The sequence below is a fragment of the Pygocentrus nattereri genome, chromosome 6 (genome assembly GCF_015220715.1).
Source record: "Pygocentrus nattereri isolate fPygNat1 chromosome 6, fPygNat1.pri, whole genome shotgun sequence".
Lineage (NCBI taxonomy): Eukaryota > Metazoa > Chordata > Actinopteri > Characiformes > Serrasalmidae > Pygocentrus > Pygocentrus nattereri.
The window spans coordinates 46,965,630-46,986,595 of NC_051216.1; the positions used below are offsets into that span (position 1 = coordinate 46,965,630).

Consider the following 20,966-nt stretch of genomic DNA (forward strand, 5'->3'; position numbering starts at 1 on the left):
TGTTTCCACAGTGGGCAGCCGCTGGAGAACGACGCCATTCAGGCCTGCTGTATGAAGCCATCCCATCAACACCTGTGGTCAGACGTGGAATCGCGGTCGTAGTTGTTGGCAGGCCTACAGTCAGTTCGCACCTTTCTCTCTTATGGGCCACTTTCGGGCTGTCGGGGGTGGGGGGCACTGTTTCAGCTGTAGCCTGCGACAGGTTTGGTCCTGATCAGCTGAGCCGTTGGGGGTTTTTCATGATCCAGTAGAAGACAGGAGATGCCCCAACATGTAGAAGCTAAGATGTAGCAATCGTGTAGATCTGCAGACGCCTCGATGGGATGTGTTTCTGTGCTTTACCGGAGTTGCAAATCAAGAGGAAGTAGATGAAGAATGTCGGTTCGTATTTGCATTTCAGATATTATCTTGGAAATTATGTTAATACGGAATTTCAGCCTCTTATCCCGCATTTCCTAAACATTTATTGATAGAATCACTGAAACATTGGCAGAGAGTGAAGTACGTCACCAGCGCTTCCTTTCACTGGCCACTTTATTAGAAACACCTAACTTTGTACTTATACTTACTGGCCACTTTATCAGAAACACCCACCTTATGCTTACACTTACTGGCCACTTTATCAGAAACACCCACCTTATGCTTCTACTTACTGGCCACTTTATCAGAAACACCCACCTTATGCTTACACTTACTGGCCACTTTATCAGAAACAACCACCTTATGCTTCTACTTACTGGCCACTTTATCAGAAACGCCCACCTTATGCTTCTACTTACTGGCCACTTTATCAGAAACACCCACCTTATGCTTACACTTACTGGCCACTATATCAGAAACACCCACCTTACGCTTACACTTACTGGCCACTTTATCAGAAACACCCACCTTATGCTTCTACTTACTGGCCACTTTATCAGAAACACCCACCTTATGCTTACACTTACTGGCCACTTTATTAGAAACACCTACCTTATGCTTCTACTTACTGGCCACTTTATCAGAAACACCCACCTTATGCTTCTACTTACTGGCCACTTTATCAGAAACACCCACCTTATGCTTACACTTACTGGCCACTTTATCAGAAACACCCACCTTATGCTTCTACTTACTGGCCACTTTATCAGAAACACCCACCTTATGCTTACACTTACTGGCCACTTTATCAGAAACACCCACCTTATGCTTCTACTTACTGGCCACTTTATCAGAAACACCCACCTTATGCTTACACTTACTGGCCACTTTATTAGAAACACCCACCTTGTGCTTCTACTTACTGGCCACTTTATCAGAAACACCCACCTTATGCTTACACTTACTGGCCACTTTATTAGAAACACCCACCTTGTGCTTCTACTTACTGGCCACTTTATCAGAAACACCCACCTTATGCTTACACTTACTGGCCACTTTATTAGAAACACCTACCTTGTGCTTCCACTCACTGGCCACTTTATCAGAAACACCCACCTTATGCTTCCACTGACTGGCCACTTTATTAGAAACACCCACATTATGCTTCCACTTACTGGCCACTTTATCAGAAACACCCACCTTGTGCTTCCACTCACTGGCCACTTTATCAGAAACACCCACCTTATGCTTCTACTTACTGGCCACTTTATCAGAAACACCCACCTTGTGCTTCCACTTACTGGCCACTTTATTAGAAACATCTAGCCAACACAAATATAGACATTTTATTTATTATCCAAAGCCACCAGTGAATGAGTTTCATGTGGAATTATTGGTAAAACAGTGGTAAATGTTGCCTTAGAACACCCTGCAGTTACTTCTCCACCACAAATGCAGTTTAAAAATATGTTTTAGGCCAAAATATTCTTAAAACTGTCATAAACCAGTGACACCAGCCAACATAATCACAGCCATTTAGTGTAATAACTTCATGTGAGGGAGCTTTTAAAGCGTTAAACTCTTTAGATGTCTGCTTCCTGTCACCACCACTGTAAACAACTCTGCCTTCTAAGTTTCTGTAGAACATTTCACATTTACTGAAGTTGTTGGGATTCTGCTGATTGTGTCTTTAATTTTTACAGCTGGAACGACAGAAACACCTGAGACTGAGACTGAGGAGCAGCAATCAGGTCAGCAGAAACACATACACAGACCAGAGAGTCACGTATACATTAACAAAGAGCAGAAGTGGTGCTGACCTTTTATTGTCTTTCGTTGCGTCAACAGACCCAGAGCCAACGGATTCAGATTTAGGTATTCAGATCTAGATCATCTACAAATATTATTCACTCTTTGCCACAGAGTTTGTCTCATAAATGATGACAAAAAAGAACCACTTCTGGTTGTTAAGATGCTTGAAAACAACCTACCCTGTACTTCTACTCACTGGCCACTTTATTAGAAACACCTACCCTGTACTTCTACTCACTGGCCACTTTATTAGAAACACCTACCCTGTACTTCTACTCACTGGCCACTTTATTAGAAACACCTACCCTGTACTTCTACTCACTGGCCACTTTATTAGAAACACCCACCTTGTGCCTCCACTCACTGGCCACTTTATTAGAAACACCCGCCTTGTGCTTCCACTCACTGGCCACTTTATTAGAAACACCCACCTTGTGCTTCCACTCACTGGCCACTTTATTAGAAACACCTACCCTGTACTTCTACTCACTGGCCACTTTATTAGAAACACCTACCTTGTGCTTCCACTCACTGGCCACTTTATTAGAAACACCTACCCTGTACTTCTACTCACTGGCCACTTTATCAGAAACACTTCCCCTGTGCTTCCACTCACTGGCCACTTTATTAGAAACACCCACCTTGTGCTTCCACTCACTGGCCACTTTATTAGAAACACCCACCTTGTGCTTCCACTCACTGGCCACTTTATTAGAAACACCTACTTTGTGCTTCCACTCACTGGCCACTTTATTAGAAACACCTACCTTGTGCTTCCACTCACTGGCCACTTTATTAGAAACACCTACCCTGTACTTCCACTCACTGGCCACTTTATTAGAAACACCTACCCTGTACTTCCACTCACTGGCCACTTTATTAGAAACACCTACCTTGTACTTCCACTCACTGGCCACTTTATTAGAAACACCTACCTTGTGCTTCCACTCACTGGCCACTTTATTAGAAACACCTACCTTGTGCTTCCACTCACTGGCCACTTTATTAGAAACACCTACCTTGTGCTTCCACTCACTGGCCACTTTATTAGAAACACCTACCCTGTACTTCCACTCACTGGCCACTTTATTAGAAACACCTACCTTGTACTTCCACTCACTGGCCAGTTTATTAGAAACACCTACCTTGTACAATCTGTGGTGTGAATGTAATCTTTTAAACTGCTGTTTGTTTTCATATTCGGCTGCAGATCCACTGACTACAGAGGAACCACAAACTGGTACGGAAGACTTTGAGTACAGTGTAAATATCGTGTTTCAGGTGCACATATTTTCTTAAACCCAGGGTTCTCTTAAAAGCCTTATAAAGTCTTAAAATAGATCTGTTTATATAAATATATATCCCTTTTAAAAAATAAACCAAATCCTCAGTTTAGACTTCATGCGTTTGTCCTCATTTGACCCTGAAGTGGCAATTTTCGACCCTGCTGTGTCTGCATGTTCATATCAAACAGCAATTATGACTCCTCGCTGTGGGATTACCCATTTATAGGCTAATTCAATCTGATATCGCTATTCGACAGTCGTCACGCTGAAAAACAGACGTCCATCTGCGGTCACGCGGTCCGACTCGCCACCGAGCACGCACACGAGTGTGATCAGCTCACAAACGCTGCTTTGTCTTCATCTTCAAGCTTTATGAGTTACACTAAACTTCATCTGTTCTTCTAAATCGCGCAGCTTCACGGTAGCTATGTGACGGCATGATGTTGTGGTGCCAACAAATGCTTCATTTAGCTTAGCCTGCTATTTCAGTTAAAGGGGGTTTCCACTGATTTTTCAATAAAGTCATAATCCAGTGTGTGAGGTGTAATCAGAGAGACGCAGAGGGTTTGGTGTGAAGCGGTTCAGACGTCTTTACAATGGTGGTGATGGGAACCAGGCGTCGCCATGACTACAACACAGATATAGACACTTTATTTACCCTCCAGAACCACCAGAGAACCTACACGAGTCTTCTGAGCTTATATGGAATGCTAATGATGGAAAACAGTGGAAAATCTGGAATAATGAGTTTTCTTTGGGGACTATTTTGCCGCACCGCGCCCTGCATGTCTCCCTCCACCATGAATGGAGTTGAAGTTCTCTAAACTCTCATAAAACAGCGTCTCAGTCATCAGGCAGTGAATTCAGAACCAGTTCATGTAGGAACTTTCTGTAGGAGCTTTTAGAGGGACGTCTGGTTCCTATCACCACCACTGGGAACGGCTCTGACTCTGAGTTTATCTAGAACCGAGTGTTTCACACCAAACCGCTCTGAATGACTCGGTTTACATGTTAACTATTTAATTACGTAGAAAACTTTGAAAAATTGGAAATAAAGGAGCTCTTGCACTCAACTGGTCCTCCTTACCCTGAGACTGAGACCGAGAACGACAACGAATCATAAAAAATGATTTAGCCTTGAATTTAAGCGTTCCGTGCTAACTTTACTTCCTCTTCCTTAGCAAATAAAGTAGTCCGAGGTCAGTTCTAGGACATATATCTTTATCAAGTTAATAAGACTGAAACAACAGCACAACAGATGGGAGGATTAATTACAGAAAAAAACCTTGTATCTCCATTTTTGTCAGTTTTCAGTTTTTGACATAATTTGAAAATACCTGTGGGTCTTTACATTGTGTGTAAATTTCATGATGAATGGACTGAAAGAATTGACCCAGAATGACTTGGGAAGACGTCTGGTTCCATTGACTTCCATTAAAAGTAAAGTAGGTTTTTTCCTTCTCCTGTAAAGTTACAGTTTTGGAGATACGAGGTTTCCTTCCGACAACAGCGATATGTTGTGTTTTGGATGCTGATAAGTTGGTCAACCAGTATGGCCATGTTGGGTAGCCAGCTAAACCAGCATGAGACCAGCATAAACCAGCACTAGACCAGCACTAGACTAGCACTAGACCAGCACTAGACCAGCACTAGACCAGCATAAACCAGCACAAGACCAGCACTAGACCAGCACTAGACCAGCACTAGACTAGCCTACCTGGTTTTTTTTCAGCTCAGCTTCTAAAAGTCTCATTTTATGCCCAGTGGAAGTCTGTGGGAGGCAACTTGCTTCAGATAAAACTCCTATAAATATGTTTTTCTGTGAAACTGATCCTTTAGTATCAGTGCACTCAGGTTTCTATTGTTTATCTGTATTGTGATATGAGGCGTTTAAGCCGGGCTGCTCCTGTTGAAACATGCAGAAATGCTGTGTTGCCGTTGTGACTGACTTTGCTAGATTAATGAGCTTTTGGCTGGAGCTCTTGAACAGTGTCGCCCTTCTGAAGCACATTATCTCCATGAACATCTACTCTGCCGTTACTTTGCCCATCTTCAGATACCTGGCCCATGAATGTTTAAAGCAGAGCTGGAAGCGTTTGGTTTGTTGTAGGTTATCAAAGCAGGTTTCTTGAGTTTCATTTTACTGAACTCATTTCTGTCGTTCTCCCACAGATCCACCAGTAACACCTGCAGGCGACAGCGCAGACGCTGAAACAGGTAGAGATGCTGCAACGGGACAGACTAACATGGGTCTGGTCACCAGCAAGACCAGAATATGCTGTGTTTTGGATGCTGGTCATGCTGGTCGGCAGGAATGGAAGTTCGAATTCCACCAATTTTTCGAAATTTCTGAATAACTCAGTCCTCAAGATGTGGACAAAGTCATTCAGAGGTGGATTGGTGTGAGATGGTTCAGACGTCTTTACAGTGGTGGTGATGGGAACCAGGCGTCACCATGACTACAACACAGATATAGACACTTTATTTACCATCCAGAACCACCAGAGAACCTACATGAGTCTTCTGAGCTTATATGGAATGTTGATGATTGAAAATAGTGGAAAATCGGTAAATAATAAGTTTTCTTTGGGGACTATTTTGCCGCACAACGTTCTACATGTACCCCTTCACCATAATGGATTAAAATAAATAAATTAAAATACATTTTAAGCCAAAACTTTATCACAAAACTCTCATAAAAGAGCGTCTCAGTCATCAGGCAGTGAATTCAGAACCAGTTCATGTAGGAACTTTCTGTAGGAGCTTTTAGAGGGACGTCTGGTTCCTATCACCACCACTGTGAGCAGCTCTGACTCGGTCAGTTTATCTAGAACTGAGCATTTCACACCAAACCGCTCTGGACGGCTGTGTTTACATCTGAACCGTTAAATTATTAACGTTCCCCTTTAATAGGCTGATCAGTTAAACCAGCATATTTACGGTGACCATGGTCATGGGTGACCAGCTACACTAGCACTAGATCAACACTGGACCACTATAAACCAGCACAGACCAGCATGGAGCTCATTTCTGTCATTCTCCCACAGATCCACCAGTAACACCTGCAGACGACAGCGCAGACACTGAAACAGGTAGACTTACCTCTCTGTGTAACGTTTGGTTTCCTGGCTAGAAAAACCAGCACAGACCAGGACGCCTGGTCACCAGTAAAACCAGCATATGTTGTGTTTGGGATGCTGGTTCTGCTGGTTAATGCTGGTAAACCAGCATGATCATTCTGGGTGATTAGCTAAACCAGCAGCACATCAGCACCTGACCACTATAAACCAACACAGACCAGCCTGGAGCTCATTTCTGTCGTTCTCCCACAGATCCACCAGTAACACCAGCAGACGACAGCGCAGACACTGAAACAGGTAGAGATGCTGCAACGGGACAGACTAACATGGGTCTGGTCACCAGCAAGACCAGCATTTGCTGTGTTTTGGATGCTGGTCATGCTGGTCGGCAGGAATGGAAGTTCGAATTCCACCAATTTTTCGAAATTTCTGAATAACTCAGTCCTCAAGATGTGGACAAAGTCATTCAGAGGTGGTTTGGTGTGAGATGGTTCAGACGTCTTTACAGTGGTGGTGATGGGAACCAGGCGTTGCCATGACTACAACACAGATATAGACACTTTATTTACCATCCAGAACCACCAGAGAACCTACACGAGTCTTCTGAGCTTATATGGAATGTTGATGATTGAAAATAGTGGAAAATCGGTAAATAATAAGTTTTCTTTGGGGACTATTTTGCCGCACAACGTTCTACATGTACCCCTTCACCATAATGGATTAAAATAAATAAATTAAAATACATTTTAAGCCAAAACTTTATCACAAAACTCTCATAAAACAGCGTCTCAGTCATCAGGCAGTGAATTCAGAACCAGTTCATGTAGGAACTTTCTGTAGGAGCTTTTACAGGGACGTCTGGTTCCTATCACCACCACTGTGAGCAGCTCTGACTCGGTCAGTTTATCTAGAACTGAGCATTTCACACCAAACCGCTCTGGACGGCTCTGTTTACATCTGAACCGTTAAATTATTAACGTTCCCCTTTAATAGGCTGATCAGTTAAACCAGCATATTTACGGTGACCATGGTCATGGGTGACCAGCTACACTAGCACTAGATCAACACTGGACCACTATAAACCAGCACAGACCAGCATGGAGCTCATTTCTGTCATTCTCCCACAGATCCACCAGTAACACCTGCAGACGACAGCGCAGACACTGAAACAGGTAGACTTACCTCTCTGTGTAACGTTTGGTTTCCTGGCTAGAAAAACCAGCACAGACCAGGACGCCTGGTCACCAGTAAAACCAGCATATGTTGTGTTTGGGATGCTGGTTCTGCTGGTTAATGCTGGTAAACCAGCATGATCATTCTGGGTGATTAGCTAAACCAGCAGCACATCAGCACCTGACCACTATAAACCAACACAGACCAGCCTGGAGCTCATTTCTGTCGTTCTCCCACAGATCCACCAGTAACACCAGCAGACGACAGCGCAGACACTGAAACAGGTAGAGATGCTGCGTCTGTTTGCTGCTAATTGCCAACGTTTGGTTTGTTGTTTTGAGGCTCATTTGTTGGATCACTCAACTCTTTACTGTTGTCCAACCACAGATCCAGCAGTAACACCTGAAGACGACAGCGCAGACGCCGGAACAGGTAGGAGTTACCTCGTTACCTCGCTCATCGCTGATCAGTGACCCACAGAAATGCGCAGGCAGGCGTTGTGTAACACCTGCTGGTCTTGCATGTCCAGTTTGGTTATTTTGAAAAACAGTATTTTATTATAAAAACTAAAATAGTGCAGAGGGAACGTGCAGCGTAAGCCATTTGAGAATGGTTGCTAAGGTGTTGCCAGGAAGTTGCTATGGTCTTTTCTGTGGTTCCTGGGGCGCTTATAGGTAGCTGTTGTGGAAATTCTGAGGTGCTACTCGGTGGCTGCTATAGCATCCCTGGTAGATAAACAATAGTAGAAAGGCTGAATGTCTACAAGGCCTCCAAAGACAGCACAGTTAATTCAGTGAAGTGTTACCGAGGCATGAAATCTTTTTTTTGACATTTTGACTCATTTTTACAGCAAAATGGCAATTCAGATAAACGTTTATGCACTTCTATGAGTTAGAAGCCAAATGGTTGTTTTTATTTCTTATTTCTCAGAAGCCCCAGTGAAGGACGACAGCGTTGATGAACCAGGTAGGGTTGAGTCAGTGTTGGTCTGGACAAAACTGTAATATTCCAACTTCTAATTTTGCATAATATATGTTGAAGTAAGCAAGATTACGGCCTATTGGGCCAACGTCCAGTTATATTCTTATTACTACGCAGCTCTGATGTGACAGTGTAATGTACAGTACTGTGCGAAAGTCTTGGCACCCAAGACACATTTTCAGAATCTATTTATTTGTGTAGTTTGTGTTTATTTATTTTGTGTTTATTATATTTATATATATAAACAGTGATGTTCAGGATGTTGGTGTGTTTGTTGACCCATCTCCAAGCTTCTCCTCGAGGAAGTCCAGTATTATATGTAGTTAAAAAGCAGCTCCTGGTTTGACCAATCAGTGCTCAGTAAATTGAGCTCATGATGTAATTGATGATATTAACGAGTCTCTGTGGCGGCTGTGAAGGTGTCCAGGAAAAATACGGACCTGAGAAATTCTTGTTACTTTTTATAGTTTTTCTGTTTATCTGAATTATGAATACGACTTTATTCTAATGTATATTGTGATAAACTCCCTGCTGAGGTCAGCTGGTTAAACATTCGCTTAGACGCCTAAAACTTTCCCACAGTGCTGTATAAAGTGCTGGTAGAAAAGCTTTGGTTCTGGAGGTCATGGCGTGTTTTTGTCTTGTTGTCAGGGCTAACTGATAAGGAAGGTCCGTCTCTACACGCTGAGGGACGTGCAGAAAGTAAGTGGTTACCAAGCATCAGATATCACAGTTAACATGTTGCCGCTTTTTTCCAAAACCGTGTGAATTCAGTCACTCATGATTACGGTGGAGACATAATTGTGATGTATATGCATCCTCATTTCATCCTCCGGTGACGGCTGGTCACGAAGCTACGTGAAATAACGTTCTGCACATCCAGTAACAGCTGTACCTTCTCTAAAGCTTCTTTTGTATGTTGCCAGTCTTCTTCATTCAGTTTATTGGTTTGTTTTATTGTTTTTGTAACATTTTTCAATTTTTTTTTGTTGTCAATAATTTTTTAGCATAGCTAACTAAGGCTGTCTCGGTTATAAGCTGGCAGACTTGCTGGCAGAGCGCAGGATGATTGACGCAGAAGGACTCGTGTAAATACCTTCAGCGCAGATGAATCACTTGACTGAACGTTTTTGCATGACACTGCAGATCATTGAAGTGGTCATGAAACGGCACGCTCGGACGTCGTAGATCAGATTAAGGTCTGTAAATCTGATTGAGAAGTCTGACTGGATTGAGCTCTCGCATGTGAGAAAACGGAGCGCCGTCCCGAAAACGGCGAGCGGCGTTTAAGGCAGCACACACAGCACTTTTGGAAGGACGCTGAAACCGAATAGATGCACGAACAAATGAACGCTTTAAATATTCTTGATCTTCTTGATCAGGGGCAGTCGTGGGCTGGAGGTTAGGGAACCAGGTTGCCGCTTCAATCCCTTGACTGATAGTCCATGACTGAAGTGCCCTTGAGCGAGACACCCAACCGCCAACTGCTCCCTGGGTGCTGTGGATAGGGCTGCTCACTGCCCTCTAGTGTGTGTGTTCACTAGTGTGCATGTATGTGGGTGCACATACAGAGACAAATGGTTGTGAGTTCTTCTAAATCCGAGTAGGAATATCAGCATCTTATACAGTCGACAGCTGAACATCAGATCAAATAAAGTCCAGTTCGGTGAGATTTCACCAACATTTACTGAACATCAGATCAAATAAAGTCCAGTTCGGTCAGATTTCACCAACATTTACTGAACATCAGACCAAATAAAGTCCAGTTCGGTCAGATTTCAACAACATTTACTGAACATCAGATCAAATAAAGTCCAGTTCGGTCAGATTTCACCAACATTTACTGAACATCAGATCAAATAAAGTCCAGTTCGGTCAGATTTCAACAACATTTACTGAACATCAGATCAAATAAAGTCCAGTTCGGTCAGATTTCACCAACATTTACTGAACATCAGACCAAATAAAGTCCAGTTCGGTCAGATTTCAACAACATTTACTGAACATCAGATCAAATAAAGTCCAGTTCGGTCAGATTTCACCAACATTTACTGAACATCAGATCAAATAAAGTCCAGTTCGGTCAGATTTCAACAACATTTACTGAACATCAGATCAAATAAAGTCCAGTTCGGTCAGATTTCAACATTTACTGACCATCAGATCAAATAAAGTCCAGTTCGGTCAGATTTCACCAACATTTACTGAACATCAGATCAAATAAAGTCCAGTTCGGTCAGATTTCACCAACATTTACTGAACATCAGATCAAATAAAGTCCAGTTCGGTCAGATTTCACCAACATTTACTGAACATCAGATCAAATAAAGTCCAGTACGGTCAGATTTCACCAACATTTACTGAACATCAGATCAAATAAAGTCCAGTTCGGTCAGATTTCACCAACATTTACTGAACATCAGATCAAATAAAGTCCAGTTCGGTCAGATTTCACCAACATTTACTGAACATCAGACCAAATAAAGTCCAGTTCGGTCAGATTTCAACAACATTTACTGAACATCAGATCAAATAAAGTCCAGTTCGGTCAGATTTCACCAACATTTACTGAACATCAGATCAAATAAAGTCCAGTTCGGTCAGATTTCAACAACATTTACTGAACATCAGATCAAATAAAGTCCAGTTCGGTCAGATTTCAACATTTACTGACCATCAGATCAAATAAAGTCCAGTTCGGTCAGATTTCAACAACATTTACTGAACATCAGATCAAATAAAGTCCAGTTCGGTCAGATTTCAACAACATTTACTGAACATCAGATCAAATAAAGTCCAGTTCGGTCAGATTTCACCAACATTTACTGACCATCAGATCAAATAAAGTCCAGTTCGGTCAGATTTCACCAACATTTACTGAACATCAGATCAAATAAAGTCCAGTTCGGTCAGATTTCACCAACATTTACTGAACATCAGATCAAATAAAGTCCAGTTCGGTCAGATTTCACCAACATTTACTGAACATCAGATCAAATAAAGTCCAGTTCGGTCAGATTTCACCAACATTTACTGAACATCAGATCAAATAAAGTCCAGTTCGGTCAGATTTCAACAACATTTACTGAACATCAGACCAAATAAAGTCCAGTTCGGTCAGATTTCAACAACATTTACTGAACATCAGACCAAATAAAGTCCAGTTCGGTCAGATTTCAACAACATTTACTGAACATCAGATCAAATAAAGTCCAGTTCGGTCAGATTTCAACAACATTTACTGAACATCAGATCAAATAAAGTCCAGTTCGGTCAGATTTCAACAACATTTACTGAACATCAGATCAAATAAAGTCCAGTTCGGTCAGATTTCAACAACATTTACTGAACATCAGATCAAATAAAGTCCAGTTCGGTCAGATTTCAACAACATTTACTGAACATCAGATCAAATAAAGTCCAGTTCGGTCAGATTTCAACAACATTTACTGAACATCAGATCAAATAAAGTCCAGTTCGGTCAGATTTCAACAACATTTACTGAACATCAGATCAAATAAAGTCCAGTTCGGTCAGATTTCAACAACATTTACTGAACATCAGATCAAATAAAGTCCAGTTCGGTCAGATTTCAACAACATTTACTGAACATCAGATCAAATAAAGTCCAGTTCGGTCAGATTTCAACAACATTTACTGAACATCAGATCAAATAAAGTCCAGTTCGGTCAGATTTCAACAACATTTACTGAACATCAGATCAAATAAAGTCCAGTTCGGTCAGATTTCACCAACATTTACTGAACATCAGATCAAATAAAGTCCAGTTCGGTCAGATTTCACCAACATTTACTGACCATCAGATCAAATAAAGTCCAGTTCGGTCAGATTTCACCAACATTTACTGACCATCAGATCAAATAAAGTCCAGTTCGGTCAGATTTCACCAACATTTACTGACCATCAGATCAAATAAAGTCCAGTTCGGTCAGATTTCACCAACATTTACTGAACATCAGATCAAATAAAGTCCAGTTCGGTCAGATTTCAACAACATTTACTGAACATCAGATCAAATAAAGTCCAGTTCGGTCAGATTTCAACAACATTTACTGAACATCAGATCAAATAAAGTCCAGTTCGGTCAGATTTCAACAACATTTACTGAACATCAGATCAAATAAAGTCCAGTTCGGTCAGATTTCAACAACATTTACTGAACATCAGATCAAATAAAGTCCAGTTCGGTCAGATTTCAACAACATTTACTGAACATCAGATCAAATAAAGTCCAGTTTGGTCAGATTTCAACAACATTTACTGTCAGTTTCCTCTTTTTAGATCACGTCATGTGGAATAACTTCCCTCTGACTCACTTTCTTCTCTGACTGCTGTTTCTCTCCTCGTCCCTCCCCTGTGTGGCGTCACTCACTTGAGTCTCAGAGCTCATCGTAATACACAGATCTGATTGGCTGAGCAGCGTCACGCGTGATATTTACAGCGCATGTGATTGGTCTGTGAGTCTCCTGGGCTGCTAAAACTACGGTAAAGCCTAGAAAATTTACGCCGATCAAAACAGGACCACCCCGTCGAAATGAAATAATCATCCATAGTTTATCAGTTATAGGTCCAGGTCCACATAGGGCAGCGTCTGGGTCCGGACTCGGACTGCGGTCCACCTTTTAGTGACCTCTGATCTAAATGATGTTTATTCATATTTTCCACTTAAGTGACTCAGTATTTTTTTAAAATAAAGCCTCTCACAAAGTTTTATGTTACTTTTCCTTCACACCTTCTTCTGTGAGTTTATCAGCTGGTTGTACAGCAGAAATCTGATTACTGTCTGACTCACGTAGACCTGGAGTTTCCCCAAGAGCATGAAAACACACTGAACCAGTTACACAGTCTGATTTTCTGCGGTTATCAGATTATTACGTGCATGTAAACACGCTCAAATTAACGTAACCTAACTTATTTCTTGCCCTCCTCAAATTTGAGTCGCCAGCCGCTCTCAACACCCACGTAATCCACTTTCACGCTGAGCTTTGCTCTCTCAGCAAATTTACGGAAATCTGGCATGAAGGTTCTAAGCTGATCTGATGTGGAACCCCAGTGCACGATTAGATTTCCTAGGAAGGAAGTTTATAAAAGCTTGTGCGTAGCCCAAACCTGCTGTCCACTGGCGAAGGAGAAACTCCTGAAGGACATTCAAAGATGTTGTGCTTTTTATCTGAGGAAAATCGCTCCCATTACTTGGGAATTCCATTTACTCTCCTTGTTTACTTCATTAGAAACACCTGCTTTGCCCTTGCGCTCGCGGTGTAGGCCTCTAGTCTCACTGGGTTCTTTTCACACTGCTGTCTTTTCTCCTGCTTCAGGTGAACTGGATCCGTCGGACGCTCTTGTCACAGGTAGGTTCCGAGCTTCAGTCAGTACCCAATGTGTGAATTTCTTGAAATCCATTGAAGTCTTATTGAGTGTTTATACAGCTTATAGCTGCACACCCCCTCCTGCTGGGTGGGATATGAAGCTGGTTCTGCCCACACAGTCCGGTGTTGAACCCCTTTATCACTTACAGCGGCCTAAATCTACCACGCCGGCTCCTTCCTGTTTGTTTACAGCCTCCTCAGCGTGTCTCCTAATTGGTTACAGAGCGATCTTATTTGTCTCTGTCAACGCACGGCGCCTTCAGCATGCTTTATTAGCGCGGCGGACAGGAAAGAGCCTCACTGACGGAAGGAAAATGAATGCTGTTGATTTGTGGACATTGTTTTCATGCCGTTTCTGTCTGTTTCGCAGAATCTGACCAGCCCACCGGAGACGATGGTGCAGGTGAGTCAGATTTATGCTTTCACTGAGGATGAATTACACGCCATGAAGCCGTGACTCGCCCTAGAATTAACACCGTCATGTGGTTCTATTCATGTGTCTTGCTGTTCTACTAACTGACACACACCAATCAGGCACAACATCCTGACCACCTCCTCATTTCTACACTCACTGTCCACTTCATCAGCTCCACTTACTGTATAGCTGCACTCTGTAGTTCTACAGCTACAGACTGTAGTCCATCTGTTTCTCTGATACTCTGTTACCCTGTTCTTCAGTGGTCAGGACCCCCATGGACCCTCACTGTTTGGGTGGTGGGTCATTCTCAGTGCTGCAGTAACACTGACGTGGTGGTGGTGTGTTAGTGTGTGTTGCGCTGGTCTGAGTGGATCAGACACAGCAGTGCTGCTGGAGTTTTTAAACACTGTGTCCACTTACTGTCCACTCTATTAGACACTCCTACCTTGTCGGTCCACCTTGTAGATGTAAAGTCAGAGACGACAGCTCATCTGCTGCTGCACAGTTTGTGTTGGTCATCCTCTAGTCCTTCATCAGTGGTCACAGGACGCTGTTGGCTGGATATTTTGGTTGGTGGACTATTCTCAGTCCAGCAGTGACACTGAGGTGTTTAAAACTCCAGCAGCTCTGCTGTGTCTGATCCACTCAGACCAGCACAACACACACTAACACACCACCACCACGTCAGTGTTCCTGCAGTGCTGAGAATGACCCACCACCCAAATAGTACCTGCTCTGTGAGGGTCCATGGGGGTCCTGACCACTGAAGAACAGGGTAACAGAGTATCAGAGAAACAGATGGACTACAGTCTGTAACTGTAGAACTACAGAGTGCAGCTATACAGTAAGTGGAGCTGATAAAGTGGACAGTGAGCGTAGAAACGAGGAGGTGGTCATGATGTTACTCCTGACCGGTGTATGTCAGTGTTTTTTCAGTTGAAAGCTGGCCAGCCGTGTTGACCAAGCGAGGTCACAGGGAAAGCTGAAGCTCATTCTCTACTCACTTATTACATTCATCTCTTTAACATTTACGTTAGCTTAATCCCTCTGAGCTTTGATGTTCCGCCGGCTGGCTTGCTGGAAAGAACGCATCCATCTCCTGAACCTGTTGAGGCTGGCAAAGTGGTTATTATTGTCATTAATAGGGACATTTATTATTAATGCAAGTCTTTGATGTCTGTATTTGCTCTCCATTGCAGTGCACAGTGCTGGAGCGAAGGCTGGGCCAAACGGTAAAGCTTTTCTATTTATTTATTTATTTATTAATAATATCCTCATACCGCGAGGCTTGAGACCCAACCCTTTTTCAAAACGGCAAAAGTCATACAGTCTTTCATGCACAGACGCTATAACTCATACACACACAAAAAGAGAACTGGATTTTCCTCTTTTCTTTGTGTGCTCAGCCAAATCAGAACAAACGGCTATTTATTTCCAGCTCTCTTATCATTGGATGATTCATCAATAGTGGTAATCCATCGTTTTGACCTACATAGACTCGCTGACCGCTTTATTAGAAACCCCACCATATACTTCCACTCACTGGCCACTTTACTAGAAACCCCACCTTATACTTCCACTCACTGGCCACTTTACTAGAAACCCCACCTTATACTTCCACTCACTGGCCACTTTATTAGAAACACCCACCTTATACTTCCACTCACTGGCCACTTTATTAGAAACACCCACCTTATACTTCCACTCACTGGCCACTTTATTAGAAACCCCACCATATACTTCCACTCACTGGCCACTTTATTAGAAACCCCACCTTATACTTCCACTTACTGGCCACTTTATTAGAAACCCCACCTTATACTTCCACTCACTGGCCACTTTATTAGAAACCCCACCATATACTTCCACTCACTGGCCACTTTATTAGAAACCCCACTTTATACTTCCACTCACTGGCCGTTTTATTAGAAACCCCACCTTATACTTCCACTCACTGGCCGCTTTATTAGAAACCCCACCTTATACTTCCACTCACTGGCCACTTTACTAGAAACCCCACCATATACTTCCACTCACTGGCCACTTTATTAGAAACCCCACCTTATACTTCCACTTACTGGCCACTTTATTAGAAACCCCACCATATACTTCCACTCACTGGCCACTTTATTAGAAACCCCACCTTATACTTCCACTTACTGGCCACTTTATTAGAAACCCCACCTTATACTTCCACTCACTGGCCGCTTTATTAGAAACCCCACCTTATACTTCCACTCACTGGCCGCTTTATTAGAAACCCCACCTTATACTTCCACTCACTGGCCGCTTTATTAGAAACCCCACCTTATACTTCCACTCACTGGCCACTTTATTAGAAACCCCACCTTATACTTCCACTTACTGGCCACTGCACTTACCTTATAAATCCACTACATACAGTACTGTGCTGAAGTTTTAGGCCAAAAATGCTATTGTAGTTTTTGACTTATTGAGAGTTCTGTGTCACTTTCTGCTTTTTTCCTGACATTGATAAATGAATAGCTTGTACTTAATGGCTGTTTTGACTGGAAATAAAATAAATGAAGGGTTTTCTGACCTTTGTGTAAAATTACAGACTGTAGTCCATCTGTTGCTGCACAGTGTATTAGCCCCCCTCTGCCCCATTCATCACTGGTCAGTTTCTGACCACAGGAGCTCTGTCGTCCAGATGTTTTTTTGGGTGGTGGACCATTCTCAGCACACTGCTTGGGCCGCCACCCAAAAATATCAGGCCAAGAGCAGCTCTGAGATCAGAAACGGACGGCTGGAGGACGGCTAACACTGCACTCCAGCAGATGAGCTACAGTCTGTAACCGCAGTCTGTTCAGTCGCTCGTTAACACAAACAGCTAATCAGCCAATCACACGGCCGCAGCTCACTGCATTTAGGCGTGTAGAGGTGGTCAAGACGACTTGCTGAAGTGCAGACCGAGCATCAGAACGGGGAAGAAAGGGGATTTAAGGGACTTTGAACGTGGCGTGGTTGTTGGTGCCAGACGGGCTGGTCTGAGTATTTCAGAAACTGCTGATCTGCTGGGATTTTCACACACAACCATCTCTAGGGTTCACAGAGAACGGTCAGAAAAAGAGGAAACGTCCAGTGAGCGGTCAGTTGTGTGGACGAAAATGCCTTGTTGGTGTGAGAGGTCAGAGGAGAACGGGCAGACTGGTTCCAGATGATAGAAAGGCAGCAGGAACTCAAATAACCAACCAGAATCTCTGAGGAACGTTTCCAACACCTTGTTGAAAGAATTAAAGCAGTTCTGAAAGGAAAAGGGGGTCCAACCTTTTACTAGCAAGGGGTACCTAATGAAGTGGCCGGTGAGCATATACCAGCAAGGTGGAGCTACAATAGAGGGGTTTCCGATAAAGTGGCCGGTTTGATGTGCTTGTCCACTGTATCTAATCTAACCTCATTTTTCTTTTCTCTCCTTTTTTTTGTCTATCACAGATGGTGCTGAGTCTAAAGGTGAGCCTGTGCGTTTCTTTATGTTTCCAGTCTGCTGGACAGATTGTCGTTACTGATAGTCTTAGTTAGCAGGTAAATGAACCTGTCTGGCTACCCGGCTTCACATTTCCATGTTCAGACTCACTGAGCCTTTCGCTTTCCGTGCTGTTTGAGATGATGTGGAAAGCTGAACTTGTTCTGACAGCGTTTCTTGAAATCTGGCAACTTTTGAAGGAAGCTGCCCAAACAAAATGTACACGCTGTCACTGTTACGGCGAGACATGTTTCAGCACTGGCGCTGCAGGACTAATGTGGCTGATAATGGGCGGGTGTCTGTCTTCCCAAGGCCAGCTGTTTATATGACACGCCGTGCCTCAGTCAAGGGTTTCCCAAGGTCATGGTTAGGCTCATGGGTCGCCTAAGGTCACACAGAGGCTCATAAACAGCCACAGCCAGTTCACAGGGAGCAGGAATTTCCTTTCATTTTTAATGAATTCAGTTAAAAAATCAAAGAAAACCTTTAGAAGTTTCTATAACAGTCAAACGTTAACATTACTGCTGCTGAGAGCTGATTGGTTAGAGTTACTGCTACTGAGAGCTGATTGGTTAGTGTTACTGCTACTGAGAGCTGATTGGTTAGAGTTACTGCTACTGAGAGCTGATTGGTTAGCGTTACTGCTACTGAGAGCTGATTGGTTAGTGTTACTGCTACTGAGAGCTGATTGGTTAGCGTTACTGCTACTGAGAGCTGATTGGTTAGCGTTACTGCTACTGAGAGCTGATTGGTTAGCGTTACTGCTACTGAGAGCTGATTGGTTAGCGTTACTGCTACTGAGAGCTGATTGGTTAGAGTTACTGCTACTGAGAGCTGATTGGTTAGCGTTACTGCTACTGAGAGCTGATTGGTTAGAGTTACTGATACTGAGAGCTGATTGGTTGGCGTTACTGCTACTGAGAGCTGATTGGTTAGCGTTACTGCTACTGAGAGCTGATTGGTTAGCGTTACTGCTACTGAGAGCTGATTGGTTAGCGTTACTGCTACTGAGAGCTGATTGGTTAGCGTTACTGCTACTGAGAGCTGATTGGTTAGAGTTACTGATACTGAGAGCTGATTGGTTGGCGTTACTGCTACTGAGAGCTGATTGGTTAGCGTTACTGCTACTGAGAGCTGATTGGTTAGTGTTACTGCTACTGAGAGCTGATTGGTTAGAGTTACTGCTACTGAGAGCTGATTGGTCAGTGTTACTGCTACTGAGAGCTGATTGGTTAGTGTTACTGCTACTGAGAGCTGATTGGTTAGCGTTACTGCTACTGAGAGCTGATTGGTTAGCGTTACTGCTACTGAGAGCTGATTGGTTAGTGTTACTGCTACTGAGAGCTGATTGGTTAGTGTTACTGCTACTGAGAGCTGATTGGTTAGCGTTACTGCTACTGAGAGCTGATTGGTTAGCGTTACTGCTACTGAGAGCTGATTGGTTAGTGTTACTGCTACTGAGAGCTGATTGGTTAGAGTTACTGCTACTGAGAGCTGATTGGTTAGTGTTACTGCTACTGAGAGCTGATTGGTTAGTGTTACTGCTACTGAGAGCTGATTGGTTAGCGTTACTGCTACTGAGAGCTGATTGGTTAGCGTTACTGCTACTGAGAGCTGATTGGTTAGCGTTACTGCTACTGAGAGCTGATTGGTTAGCGTTATTGCTACTGAGAGCTGATTGGTTAGTGTTACTGCTACTGAGAGCTGATTGGTTAGCGTTACTGCTACTGAGAGCTGATTGGTTAGCGTTACTGCTACTGAGAGCTGATTGGTTAGCGTTACTGCTACTGAGAGCTGATTGGTTAGCGTTACTGCTACTGACAGCTGATTGGTTAGAGTTACTGCTACTGAGAGCTGATTGGTTAGTGTTACTGCTACTGAGAGCTGATTGGTTAGCGTTACTGCTACTGAGAGCTGATTGGTTGGCGTTACTGCTACTGAGAGCTGATTGGTTGGCGTTACTGCTACTGAGAGCTGATTGGTTAGTGTTACTGCTACTGAGAGCTGATTGGTTGGCGTTACCGCTACTGAGAGCTGATTGGTTAGTGTTACTGCTACTGAGAGCTGATTGGTTGGCGTTACTGCTACTGAGAGCTGATTGGTTAGTGTTACTGCTACTGAGAGCTGATTGGTTGGCGTTACTGCTACTGAGAGCTGATTGGTTAGTGTTACTGCTACTGAGAGCTGATTGGTTGGCGTTACTGCTACTGAGAGCTGATTGGTTAGTGTTACTGCTACTGAGAGCTGATTGGTTGGCGTTACCGCTACTGAGAGCTGATTGGTTAGTGTTACTGCTACTGAGAGCTGATTGGTTGGCGTTACTGCTACTGAGAGCTGATTGGTTAGTGTTACTGCTACTGAGAGCTGATTGGTTGGCGTTACTGCTACTGAGAGCTGATTGGTTAGTGTTACTGCTACTGAGAGCTGATTGGTTGGCGTTACTGCTACTGAGAGCTGATTGGTTAGTGTTACTGCTACTGAGAGCTGATTGGTTGGCGTTACTGCTACTGAGAGCTGATTGGTTAGTGTTACTGCTACTGAGAGCTGATTGGTTGGCGTTACTGCTACTGAGAGCTGATTGGTTAGAGTTACTGCTACTGAGAGCTGATTGGTTAGCGTTACTGCTACTGAGAGCTGATTGGTTAGCGTTACTGCTACTGAGAGCTGATTGGTTAGCGTTATTGCTACTGAGAGCTGATTGGTTAGTGTTACTGCTACTGAGAGCTGATTGGTTAGCGTTACTGCTACTGAGAGCTGATTGGTTAGCGTTACTGCTACTGAGAGCTGATTGGTTAGCGTTACTGCTACTGAGAGCTGATTGGTTAGCGTTACTGCTACTGACAGCTGATTGGTTAGAGTTACTGCTACTGAGAGCTGATTGGTTAGTGTTACTGCTACTGAGAGCTGATTGGTTAGCGTTACTGCTACTGAGAGCTGATTGGTTGGCGTTACTGCTACTGAGAGCTGATTGGTTGGCGTTAC

General features: G+C 43.3%; 1 protein-coding gene across 1 annotated transcript in view; it reads left to right on the forward strand.

The window, feature by feature from the left end:
* si:ch211-39i22.1 (cell surface glycoprotein 1) overlaps positions 1 to 20,966 on the forward strand; it is a 37,470-nt gene that overhangs the window by 8,881 nt on the left and 7,623 nt on the right. The window contains exons 5-19 of the mRNA XM_037539175.1: positions 2,064 to 2,111; positions 2,209 to 2,235; positions 3,383 to 3,412; positions 5,631 to 5,675; positions 6,506 to 6,550; positions 6,791 to 6,835; positions 7,666 to 7,710; positions 7,951 to 7,995; positions 8,099 to 8,143; positions 8,642 to 8,677; positions 9,344 to 9,394; positions 14,032 to 14,064; positions 14,453 to 14,485; positions 15,700 to 15,732; positions 17,954 to 17,971. Coding sequence (XP_037395072.1) covers positions 2,064 to 2,111; positions 2,209 to 2,235; positions 3,383 to 3,412; positions 5,631 to 5,675; positions 6,506 to 6,550; positions 6,791 to 6,835; positions 7,666 to 7,710; positions 7,951 to 7,995; positions 8,099 to 8,143; positions 8,642 to 8,677; positions 9,344 to 9,394; positions 14,032 to 14,064; positions 14,453 to 14,485; positions 15,700 to 15,732; positions 17,954 to 17,971 — 579 coding nt within the window. The remainder of the gene's footprint in view (positions 1 to 2,063; positions 2,112 to 2,208; positions 2,236 to 3,382; positions 3,413 to 5,630; positions 5,676 to 6,505; positions 6,551 to 6,790; positions 6,836 to 7,665; positions 7,711 to 7,950; positions 7,996 to 8,098; positions 8,144 to 8,641; positions 8,678 to 9,343; positions 9,395 to 14,031; positions 14,065 to 14,452; positions 14,486 to 15,699; positions 15,733 to 17,953; positions 17,972 to 20,966) is intronic.